At 46.9% G+C, this 13,312-nt stretch overlaps 1 protein-coding gene across 1 annotated transcript in view; it reads right to left on the minus strand.

Annotated features, from left to right (window-relative positions):
- VPS53 (VPS53 subunit of GARP complex) overlaps nt 1–13,312 on the minus strand; it is a 947,455-nt gene that overhangs the window by 53,232 nt on the left and 880,911 nt on the right. Inside the window, exon 19 of the mRNA XM_086954994.1 lies at nt 7,621–7,690. Within this exon, the coding sequence (XP_086811120.1) occupies nt 7,621–7,690 (70 nt within the window). The remainder of the gene's footprint in view (nt 1–7,620; nt 7,691–13,312) is intronic.

Genomic DNA, 13,312 nt, shown 5'->3' on the forward strand with positions numbered 1-13,312 from the left:
GAACTGACTTTCGTGGCAATGTGCATTCATAATAAAGGCCATTTGCATTTCTATTTTTAAGAGTAAAGAGAGTCTGCAGAGACTTGGGCCGTCCTGCCTGGACTTTCCTCTATTTCATATTTGGCTGAGAGGAATTACCTATGAAAGTAAATGGGTGCCAGGGCCAGGCAGATGACGAAGCCGCGGGTGCCTGACTGTTAGGACCAAACTTCCACTCTCCCCTAAACAGAGGCTGTCAAACACCATGTGGGGCGCCAGATATCTCTGTTCAAGTCCCTAATACCCCACACCCCTTGCTTACTCAACCATTTCAGAGTATCTCATTCTCTAGGTGTCACATTGGTTAATGGCGGAAGTTCACGCTCGGACGGCTTTGCCAGCGAATACCACCCTGTTTGCCTCACAATGACCAACTCACCCACGAAGAGCGCCATGGTTCACGGTCTTAACATGCGCATGCGCCCTGAGGGCTGAAACAACGCTTGGTCGATGTTCGTATTGTTTGTATTAAAAATGAGCATGCTCATGACTTTTAAAATGTTAAGTTTCTCCAGCAAATTTCCAAAGAAGAAGGCAAGCAGCAGGGTGCTACGCATTCAGCCTAGAGACTTAATTTAATAACAATTGTTTTAGATTCGGCTGTTAAGATGACCATTTATAACTGCCATATATAAAGGCTCGTTGCCACAACAGAGCCATTCTGAGAAATTTTCTCGAGAGAAACCAACAATTCCTAGCTGCACCTAACAGTATTTTGTAATCTGTTTCTTTACTAATTTGTGTATGACTACATGAGACGTGCCAGTGTAAATATGGGCCCTTACATGCACTGCAGAGACAGCCTGTATCTGACTCTTGATGGCAAGAAAGTGAAAGCGACCGCAAGCAGGCAAAGTGAAAGCGACCGCGAGCAGGCAAATGTAAACAAGCACGCGTGGCCACGCTAATTGAAAACAGATGGCCCCAGCGCACCGCTGCTCGCTCCGCAAGTTGGATGCCACCACAAGCACGAGTGTTTGAAAAGTGCAGACCGATTCCAAAAGGTCATCTCCTAGCGCAGCGCTTGCGCGCTGCGCTAGGCTCAACCTAAAAAAAGGTAGCTAAATCTAAGAAGTCATGAAATTCAGTTCCACCGATCACTCAGCAATTCATATTGGAAAAAACATATTGCTTTAATTTATGACCTACCTTCAATTTCACTGGAAAGCCAAATGAGGAGACTTTCTATTAGCAGTTAGTTGTTTCTTTATCCTCAGCAGTGCCCTTTTTCCAGCTAAAGTATTTTGCTCAGATCAGCAAAAAGCTGAGATTTCTACACTACAGCATCATTACCTTTGGCTAAGTGCCGCTAGTAACAAAACCACACAACAATTATTGATAGTGAAAGCCATCATTACTGAGCAGTCTGAGGTGGTATTGCTCCGTTTTGTACTCCAAGGAAGTAAAAATTCCTTATGATGCAACTGTTACCTAATCCTGTTCTAAGGCACCACCAACTCCCTCAACATTCCTTACGTCGCTGCAGTGAGCGAAGGGGTGGGACAGCACCCTCAACTGGATCCCCTCAGGCTAGCTAGTAATTCCAAGCTTGAGTCAAGGTTCACAATAGCACACATCAATCAACATCACATAAGTATCTTCTAAACCACCATAGTGGCGTGCCACTCACTTTCCAATACCGGCACCTCATTGGACTATCATCTTTTCCTGCTTCTTTCCCACAAGCCTGTTAGAGAGGCCCTCCATCTTCTACCACTTCAGCCTCAACTCTTTCAGCCTTTGGTTAGAGATCTTTGTATAGGGCACTGACAGATCTCAGGCGGGCCATGTGACTCATCAACTGTACTTTTTTGCCCCCTTCTGCTCGCTGGAGAACAGGGCATGAAAAGCTTGCTATTTGTCTTCTCTGTCCACTACTTTTTTTTTTACAGGTGCAGCAGTACAGGCATGGGCATCACTACCATCTGCGTGAGTCTGCACTCAACAGCATTTAGACAAGAGGGAAGAGGATGGAAACTAATCTCCGCCAGCAGCTTTCCATTTCCTGCATGAAACTTTGCAATAGTGTCAGGTGAAAGTTCAAGATCATGTAAAGCTAATCGATGCACATGCAGCGGCTGACTGTGGTTTGTAACCCGGACTCCCATCTTGTCCAGTGTGGCCTTCCGTCTGTACACACAGATCACAGGGTCAAAAGAACAAGTTGATAATGCTCTTCCTGGTGGATACTCTATCTAGCGGCAGATTCCTCACCTTATGAATATTCTCCCAGATGTCAGACTTGATAATGAAACTCAAAAGCAATGCTCATGCGCACCAGTAGGTGGCATTGCGCTGTTCTGCATGAACATCATTCTGCTATATGTGACATGCAGGGCAGCATAAAAACATAACCCAGGAACGTCGATATCAGTTATGTTCAATGGCTTATCCACACCCTCAGATGCAGAGGTTTGACCAGTGTGTAGATTTCTAATTTGTGATCTTCTCAAATTGAAAAAGAGGCAATTCCATAGAATTTGTAGGAGGGAGGGTCAGTGAGGAATCTGTGGTTAGAGTATTTGCCAGAAAGCTTTACCGAAGGTAAGTAACTTGTTCTTCACTTGGATACTTATAACCATTGATTCCTCATCTGAATGAATACCAAGCAATTCCTTCCCATGTGCTGGGTCTGTGGAATTTCTCTGACAAAAAAGTTCTGCAGGACCAAGAGAGTGAAATGCCCATCTCGACCTGACTATTAAGGCAAGAGTGCTTCGCGAACATGTGCTCTGATGCCTACATAGCAGCCTGACAGATATCCAGGGCAGATACTTCATGTGCCAGCTCAATAGTGGCAGCCTTGGCAGAGTGGAATTAGCCTGTAATTCTTCAGGTGGCTGCTTTTGAGCTAGCATAGGGCAGAGTTTAGTACAGAGGACTAAACACCTGGATATGGTTCTTTTCTGCACTGGCTTGCACTTCTTTGCTCCTGGGAAACCCACAAAGTAGATTGCCCACCCAATGTTCTTTGGTACAATCAATGTAAAAACGGAGGGCTTCCTTCGGGTATAAACCATGGAGTATCTTTCGAAGGTTGAGGTGGGGTAAATAAAGTTGTTAGAGTTATAGCCTGCCCAACATGGTAAGGTGTTACTACGAGTTCTCAACACTAGTTTGTCTGGAAAGAATGTCATGTAGGTCAGCTGGACGGAAAGCATCTACAACTTACTCATGTGATTAGCTAATGTGATCGCGACCAGAAAAACAGTTTTCAGGGTCAAGAGATGGAAAGGCAACTATGCATTAGCTCCAATGGCGTACCCATCAGAAAAGTGAGAACCAAATTCAAGTCCCACTGTGGCATCACAAAGAGTTTCAGTGGAAACAAATTAAGTAAACATTTAAGAAATCTATTCACAGCAGGAGATTTAAGTAAGTAAGGCTGAACTGGCAACCACAAAAATAGCCTTTATCAGTACTGGGCAAATGACAAAAACAAGCAACACTTTAGACAGCCTAGCTTGTAGTGGGTAAATAAGACGGGTGCCGTACTAAGCCTAAGGCACCACCAACTCTCTCAACAGTCCTTCCATTGTTGCAGTGAGCAAAGGGGTGAGGCTGTACCTTCAACTGGGTCCCCTCAGGTTAGCCAGTAATTTTAACCAAGAGTCAAGTTTCATAATAGTATCCGTCAGTATCGCCGTGCCAGCATCAAGTGTACAATGTTTTTGTAGATTGGTGCCTGGCTGCCGAAACTACATCAATGACTTCGGGAGAATGCCGAAGGAGACTAACTACCACCATTCAATCTTCACACACAAAGGTGCAGATTGTGGAGTCCTGGATGCAGGACCCGGTTCAGTTACTGCAACAGTAGATCCTCCCAAACAGGCAGCTTGATCTGAGGACATATGCTTTCCCCATTGATAGATAACGCCTTGCACCACCTCTGGTAACGGTCATTTGTGATAAGCTAGGAGTCGGCGACTGAGTTCTTCTGCTCTGGCATTTAGAGATCCTGCCAGGTGGTTTACAATCAGAGAGATCCCCTGGTGATTCAGCCACTTCCAGAGTTGCAGAGCCTCCTCGCACACAACCCAAGAACGCAAGACCAAACTCTGCCCTACTTGTAGCAATACTACATGGCGAAGATGGTGCCTGTGAGAACCTGCGCTAGTCTCCCCTGGATGAATGGTAGGAAAGCCTTCCATGCCAAGTGGGTCATTTGCAACTCAGGCGAATTGATGTGGAGGCATATATTCACCAGAGACCTCTGATTTCCTTCCCTCCCAGGTGGCTTCCCCAGCCCAGCAGTGATGCATCCATGAGCATGGTCCGCTCTGGGTGGAGTAATGAGAGGGGGTCTGCCAATGACCCAATCGCAGTCCAGCAGCCACCACCGCAGATCTTTTTCAGTCTCCTCCGAAATATGGATGGAATCAGAGAGGCTTCCCTGGTGCAGTGACCACTTGGACTTCAAGTCCCTCTCAGAGGCTCCATGAGCTTTCTGGCTTGCTAAACTAGTGGAATGCAGGAGGTCAACAGACCCAGTATCCTCAACGTCATCCTCACTGAGATCCAAGACACAGGCTGAAACATCGGGATCTTAGTCTGAATGTCCTGGACTCATCAGTCCGAGAGGAAGGCACGAAAGTGCACTGGATCCAGGATAGCTCTTATGAAACAGAGAATCTGTTAAGGAGTCCGATGTAACTTTGGCAGGCTGACAGTGAACGCAAATGAGGTTAGTAGGCTTGCCGTTTTCTAGAGGTCTACAACTGCCTGGGGAGAGTAAGCCTTCAACAGCCAGTCACAGAGGTATGGGAAGACTGGTTCCCCTGACGTCCAAAGGTGTGTTGCAACCACCACTAGTAAGGGCCAAGTGGAGCACAGATATGTAAAATACTCCTAGCCCACTGTCAATTGCAGCCAATGTCTTTGGCCTGCAGGACAGGAATATGGAAATACATATCCTGCAATTCCAGTGCCACTAGCTAGTCTCTGGCGTCCAGAGAAACAAGATCTGGGCCAGCATGAGCATCTTGAATCTTGAATTTGTCCTTCCACAGGAAGATGTTGAGAAGGCAAAGATTGAAAATAGGAAAAAGTCCTACGTCATTCTTTGGCACAAGAAGTAGCTGGAGTAACACTCAGTTCATACATCCAAGGCCAGAACCCTCTCTATTGTACCTTTGTTCAAAAGGGCCTTCATTTCCTGCTGCACAATGGACATGTGTTCCTCCTTAAGCTGCATTGAAGGAGTGTTAGGTGTGGCGAGCTAGCAAGAAATGGGAAGGCATAGACCAGCTTGACAATTTAGAGGACCCATGTATCTGAAGTGATGTCTTGCCACCCTTGGAGGAACATTAAAGTGGTTTTGTGGTTTCTGGAGGGGCAGGAGATTGGGCTATATGTTGTCCTTAATGTTCAGAACTTGGTCTATGGGTGCCACAGCCTCGGCCATGAAATGGCTTACAAGGTTGTTGTCCCGGTGGCAGGAACTAGCATTGACAGTGTTGGAACACTCTTGCGTACCCACGAAAGGGGCAAAATTGCTGAGGAAATTGCCTGGTAGGGGTAGACAGCCCTAGGAACGTGTTGTGGCATTACTTTCCTTAAACCTTTCTAGGGCCAAGCCTGCTTTCTCACCAAAAGGAGAGAGTTCATTAAATGGCATGTCCATTAAAGATCCTTGAACATCCTAGGAGAAGACTGTATATTTCATCCAGGCGTGGAGCTAAAGCACCATGCATGTGCACATTGTCCAACCTTATAATAAATGTTGCTGCATCCCACTGCCCTGTACGGTTTTGGCAAAAAACACCCATAGGTCCCCTGGAACTACTGGTAGGATTTGACCTGCAGCATCCCATAAAGGATGGCTGTAGCAGCCCAGAAATCAGCTAGCATTAACTGCGCGCACAGCAAGATTAGACGATAAAAACGTGAGCTTGCCAAAAGTTTTCATGTGTTTAGACTCACGGTGTGGAGTAGTCATGGGGAAGGCTCTTGGGTTGACTCTGCCGGTGTATGCCTGGACCACCCGACTTTCTGGCACAGGATTGACTGATGTGGTCTGTGGCGACAAGGCACAAGTCTGTTGAATGGAGGCCCAAAGCATTGCTTTGCCCTAGAGAATATCATTAAGGCAAGAGAGGTTAAGAGGGTACTTGGCCAGGGTGAAGCACCTCTGCCAAGTCTTATTTGACCACCATTGAAGGGAGCTGCAGGCCAAGGACCTTTGCTGCCTGCCTCATAATTATAGCAAAAGATGCACTCTACTCTGTAGCAGGACGAGGGGGACAGACAAGTAGTGTCTGGGTAGTTGTCCAGGCCACTTGCATCCTGTGATTCGACATATCAATTGTACTTATCGTATTGTAGGGAAAACTCATCTTCAACATCGCAGTCATTATTGTCTCAATCTGGCCCACAGAGCTGATGTAGAGTATGAGCTCTGCCATGTGGTAAAGGCAGGGCACTAGAGTCCGAATGATTGGCTCTAGGCTTCGCTCCAGAAGGATCGGAGTGTGGCCTTGGTCAAGGCTGAAATGAAGCCTGCTCGGAGTCAGGGACTACTATAGATAACCGCTCTTCTTTCGGCGGTACCAGTGTCAATGTGAAAGGAACTGGTACAGGAAGTGGCACTGGAAACAAAGCAGGCTCTGTAGCTGGTGAACCCACTGATGGGACTCCGGCTAGAGGCCTCTACAGATCATTGGGGATTATAAGCATGTCAGATGGAGCTGGAAGCGTGCCAAATATGGGCAGCATGGCCTCCTTAACGTGCTGTATTTGTGGTATTGTCGCCAACAGACCCGGATATGTGGATTGCAGTGGAACAAAACTCTGAATCCTCTTTTTTAGGAGTTCCAGCGAGAAACCAAGAGGCACGGAAACACCCTTGATCACGCTCTGAAGTTTGAGAGTGGTGGGAAGTGGTTAATTCCCGCTTTGATTTTTTTTGCTTTGTTGTGACTTACCCGTTGACTATGACCACAATGAATGGTCACGGCGTGAAGGGTTCTGATGCTTGGTGATGCAGTTTCACCTGGTAGTTCTGTATGGCGTTTGGGTTCATCTAGGCACTAGAGAACTACAAATCCGCTTCTGAAAGGCATGGGAAGAAAGGAACTAACTTTAGCACACCTGGAGGTGTTATATGCAGCCCGATCTTCATTTCCGGAGCAGAATTTTGTCGATGCGGAGCTACACCACCGACCGGCGAGCTGGAGTACTATTTTTGAGTTTCTGGGTTCAGTACGATTCATGGGGTGAATATTCAAAGGGTGAGGAATCTGGGGATGGAAATATCCTTCAGAAATATCTATCTGTAGTTCTGCTTTAACACCAGATCTCAACTCTCCAACTGCTATCTTGATTGTAAAGTGAATATGAACAGTGCTCATTGTCCAGCCAACATAGGTGATGTAAAAGGGCTACTAGTCTTTACCTAATTGCAGAAGTTTGCAGAGATTTCTGGAGAAAATAATAGCAGTAAAACTAGCAGTTGACCAATTTCCCAATGACTGACAACAAACACAGGAATGAAACCCCTCAGTGGACATGCTAACATGCATTCTTTTCACAGGGAGCAAACTGTAAAGAGGGAGATAAGCCGGGTGAAAGGAGACCTACCTGCTCAGCCCCCACCATACTGATAGGCTTGCATCGGAACAGATGGTTGATGAATTTGGGAATGAAGGAGCTGTGAAAACAAATATTTTCCGATCACACGTGATATTAATTGTCCTTTGCATTAACGGCATATTAAATCTCACAACATAAAAAGAAGTAGCTCAAATCAAAGTATAGCAATATTTATATGTATTCATAAATCTTAAGAGTGTTATAATATCGAAACTTTTAAAGTAACTGCAGAGTGGACGTTTTTTTTTCATTATATAAGATTCCTATCGGAGTTCTATTATGCTCTGTGAGGTGTAACACTGGCTTTAAGAGATTTGGTGCCGGTGGGGGAGGGAACGGCCAGTCACTTCCTGGATGACAGAGTGGAACTTGGCCCAGTCTTTCCGAAATTTGCATGTAAATCATAGGGTTCATCGCGAAGGCCATTTTGCAGAGGTCAAGTCACCTGTTTTTTAAGACCAGACTCTTACAGCTGTCATTCCCTGGAAGAGGAGGGTGGGCTTCGACAGCTACAGTTCTCTAGAAAGACCGGGCTGCTATAGCTGTCATCCGCTGGAAGAATAAGCCAGACTCCTACAGCTGTAGTACTCTGGAAGAGCAGTCCAGAGTTTTACAGCTGGATATCGCCTGGAAGAAGAGACCGCCCCCCACAGAGATCAACCTCTGGAAGAGCAGAACAGACTCTTTTACAGCTCCTTTGCTCTAGATGCTACATCAGCCGTTTTATGGCACTGTGGCCTGAGGCTTCCTGTGTATGACAACAGCTGATCCTGGATTTAAGGTAATATCTGTTGCACTTTTAACCTAAAGACATTTCAATGTTGCAAAGTCACCACAAGGTGAAAGGACGAACCTACATAGAAACTCGCCATAAACACCAGCGACGGCTCGTGGAGGGAGTTACGGTGGGGCAGGAGGGTGGGGAGGGGGAGGGGCAGGGCGGTGGTTGCTAAAACCGGCATATGGATAATTTAAGGTAAGTAAACAATTTAATTAATAAAACGAATTTCGTAGTGCGCCTTGCATCGCAAAATGCAATGCAGTGCGAGCTACGAAATTCGTTTTATTAATTAAATTGTTTACTTACCTGCAATTATCCATATGCCGGTTTTTAGCAACCTCCGCCCTCCCCCTCCCCCTCCCCGCCCTCCTGCCCCACCGTAACTCCCTCCACGGGCCGTCGCTGCTAAGGATCTATCATTGAAATGTGTTTTACACAATGTTTGCTACCCCAGTTTTGGTCTTATTATTGGCGATTTAAATAACAGGCTTTGGCTATTGCTGAAGCTCAATTCATCGTCACTAACATCAGAAAGATGAAAGGCTGAGACAGTCCTGTGAGATTCAAACCTGCGACCTTGAGGTTGACCACAGATCTCAGCAGCGATCGCTTGACACGCTGAGCTATACTGAAGAAGAAAATGCACTGCAGTGACAGGAGGCTACGTTTAATAACTCAGAAGGATTGGGCTGCGGAGATTAACCAAAAATAGAGTTGCCTACAACAACGTCCAGTCTGGCCCCAGGAAGAGACCATCTCGTAGAGCCAGACATGAATAACAGTAGGAAAGACAGGCAGGTGTGTGGGGGGTGTGGGGAGGGAGAGGGAATCATGGCAGCAAAGATGGATGGACCCCTGAAAACTGAATGTTCAGGTGTAAAGGCAGCCAGAGCTCCGCGCGGGACAGCTGGGCCTCGAGCTCACAGCAGGCAGACCGCAGCCCCGTCTGTCTGGGATGCAGGCACGCATCCTGCAGGGCAGACTGACAGGGCAGGGGGCCTTTCATCTGGCACGGAGGGCTGGCCTCTTCTCTGGGGTCAGGGCAGGAAGCAAAGCTCCACTGTGGGGAGGAGGGCTGGAGTGCTTCCTCGTGTCTGCAGTCTGGTCGGGGAGGCCCGGCGGGGCATGTTTCACCCAAACGCAGGCTCTTTACAAACGCGACCGGTAGGATCTGAATGAGACAGGCACCCCTGCCGGGAGCCGCAACCGGTGCCAGACTCCAGGAGTGTAAGGAATACCACATTTCATTGCTCAGTGAATTGCTTGGCAGAAAGCGAAGCCTAACTGTCGATTTATAAATAACTAAACTTGATAACCGATAAACACACAAAATAAAAGCAGTAGAAAAACATCACAAGATGTATTTTTTTAGTTACTGAATTGTTCTCACCTTCAACAGCACGTAACAGTACGTACGCAGGGAACTGAAATTAAATGATCAGAAAGCAAGTCTGATTTCAGTTTGGAAAATGAATATTCCCAAAGGAATTCAAGTGCCATGGAATAGGTAAGCACGCAAGTAATGACTGGTGCTTTGAATCAGAACAGCACCAAAGTGTAGGATGCTTGCTGCACTTCTGTGCTCTCCAATCAGACACTCAATATCCAGGGAAAAACAAAGAAAAGAAGAAAACATGCACTCAATCTTGCGCTATAATCAACAAGCACTGTCAATGCTTGCGGATGGGGATTTTCTATAGTGCATGCACACAGGATTTGTGTACGTGAGCACACCCACAACGTACAAAAATACACACAGAACAATACACCGGCACACAAATAGTTGTATTCAGTACAATAGACACGCAATATCCATGCACACAAACCGAACACACATACGGGCATCAAAGCACCCAACCCGATTGTTGTACAGTGTTGGAAGCATAGTGCTAAGGTGCTGTACGCGGCACAATATACATAATGTGCATAAGGGAGACCAGGGGGGTCTACTGCGGAGGGTCACCGGTTGATGAGTGTGAAGAACATGATGAACCTGGTCATTTGGGGCAGAGGAGCACTAGGGATGTACCTCAGCCACTCATACAATGCTTCTTTTATTTTGCATTCTGTGACTTGTAGTGTTCTCCATTACAAGTGCAGGACGACGAGTACAAGAACCTAAGCATAAACAATGAGACCAGAACAACTACTGGCAATTACTAACACCAACAACTGCCATTTTGGAAGAAAATTGACTTTTCTAAAGCATCATTTGGTTATAGGGCCTGGGCGTTATATGCATCGCGTTTAACAATTATTTAAAATCGCCCGTTTTGCACTGGTACCCACGGAGGCACCAAAATAAGATGCTGCAAACAAGAGAGCAGAAGACAGGAGCCTCCCCTCTCCTCCTGAGCTGCACTTCACGCAGCAGTACTCGGGGTCTGCGATGGGGGGTCGTGTGCTGGACGCCTGCTGGTATCTCCCTGGAGCCAACACCGGTCCAGACAATCTGATCGCAAATATGCATACATGTGGCAAAGTGTTTAAATGAATGGAGAGAGTGCAGCGATCCCACGCCGCAGGGTGGGGGCGGCCGGGACGCTGCTGGCTGACAGGGGTCCCAGGTGCACGCGGCCGCCTTCTCCACATCCTCTTGCTTCTGCATCCATCGGATCCGGCTCTGGCTGCTTGGTTATCCGTCTACTAAATGGATTACCGGCCCCTACGGAGAACGCCTACACCTTTCCCATCGCTGCCACAATCACAAGCAACTCTACTTCAAACGCCCCTTTGCAGGAATCACCAGCTTAGCTCTCTCTCACAAACACGCCCCGACCGCCAGACCTTGCGCACTGTCTCCACAGTGCTGGCGAATACCACGCGTCTCGACCCCCAGAAGTTGCGCACTGTCTCCACAGTGCTGGCCGATACCGCGCGCCCCGACCCTCATTAGTCTCCACAGTGCTGGGTGATAGCGCGCGCCCCGACCGCCAGACGTTGCACACGGTCTTGTCTCCACAGTGTTCTTCCCGACCCCCAGAAGTTGCGCACAGTTTCCAGAGTGCTGGGCCACAGCGCGCGCCCCGCCCCCCAGAAGTTGCGCGCTGTCTCCACAGTGCTGGCGAATACCACGCGTCTCGTCTCGACCCCCAGAAGTTGCGCACTGTCTCCACAGTGCTGGCGATACCATGCGTCTCGACCCCCAATAGTTGCGCGCTGTCTCCGCAGTGCTGACCGATACCGCGCGCCACAACCCCCAGACATATCGGCTCTTCGCAACTTAGGCCCACCATCCTCAAAACCAGCCTGCGGTGTTTCTGGGCCCCCAATATAAATACAACTTCGCCACAAACATTCAGGGAGGCCGAGCGATGACAAAGGACTTGCCTCTTAATTCACCAATGACATTGTCATCGGGGCTGGGGAGTCAGGATCAAGAATACGCCAATGTTCATGTTTAAAAAACATCACTTTTAATAAATGCCTCGGATACACTAAGGCGAAATGCTTCTTGAATGCTGTCGAACATTTTTAATATTAAAAAGGCTTTATCATAGTCGTATATAATGTTTGTAGGCTGTAGCAAAAACTACATGCCAAATATTGTTATGGCTCGGCTCGTGTAAGAGGGGGGAGGTCATGGGGGGTTGGGGGTGGTCAGGCCTTTGGTTCGGCTCTCCCTGCTACTTTGTTGGTTCAGTAAAAAATGCACAGAGAGGCAAAATAGAAATTATAAAGCATAAATGCACAGCACATAAATCAATCAGGATTTTTCAGTGATATTCAAAAAGCTGATCCTTTAATAGCTTCTTTGGGCCACTGGTAGTGTAAAATGATGGATCAATACAGCCAACGCGTTTCGCCCCAAAAAGGGGTTTCCTCAAGGCAGATTTCACAACGCACAAATCTTTATACTGATCACTGCAGTCCCAGAATGTAAGGCATCAATCCATTAAGTACGGATAGCCTCAAGGAAACACTTTCAAATGGTCTCCCACTTTTGCGGGAACAATTCACTGTCTCTTAGAACACATCACAAATAGTTCAATGTGTACGGTACATTCCAAAATTCCAAAAGTTTCTTCAGGTCACTATGATAGGTGACTATCCAACGGTGTTTTGGAAACTAACATGTAGTAACGCTGACATGCAACAACGCCGGTGAAGCACGCCAGTCGGATAGTCACCTATCATAGTGACCTGAAGAAACTTTCGTAATGGATTAATGCCTTACATTCTTTCAAAGTGTTGATACATTATTTATGATCCTGGGACTGCAGTGATCGGTATAAAGATGTGTGCGTTGTGAAATCTGCCCTGAGGAAGCCCCTTTTTGGGGCAAAAGACGTTGGCTGTATTAATCCATCTTTTTACACTACCGGTGGCCCACGAAGCTATTAAAGGATCATCTATTTGAATATCACTGAAGAATCCGGATTGATTTATGTGCTGTACATTTATGCTTTATAATTTCTATGTTGCCTCTCTGTGCATTTTGTACTGTTTTATAATTGTTGGGTCCTTCGGCAGTGGACTGACGAGGTGGGCAACACAATTTTTGAGAAAATGTATGATCTGTGTATAGCGAAGTGGTGCGGCTCTTAAGTATCCCTTACTGCTGTTTTCTTGTTGTATCTGTAATTTGTTGGTTCACCCCCCTCCAGCTGCACAGCACACTCACACCAGTCGTGACCCAAACATTTGTTCAGCAAATCCTGCAACACCTCTGGGTGGTGCTTCCCACTTCATTCACCTGCATAGGCATAGAGAGAGCTATGACATTAGCAATTCTACTTTCGTGGGATAAGGAAGGCCGTATCTTCTAAACAGATAAAACAGTTTCCTATCAAATTTAAACAGGTAGCGGTTTTTGCTCAGGGGCTACTTTTCAGGTGTGTTCTAGTGACAGCTTCAGCTGCCTTGCAAGCCTCATGATTTCCAAAAACAAAACAAAGA

Source organism: Lissotriton vulgaris, chromosome 2_1 (assembly GCF_964263255.1).
Source record: "Lissotriton vulgaris chromosome 2_1, aLisVul1.2, whole genome shotgun sequence".
Lineage (NCBI taxonomy): Eukaryota > Metazoa > Chordata > Amphibia > Caudata > Salamandridae > Lissotriton > Lissotriton vulgaris.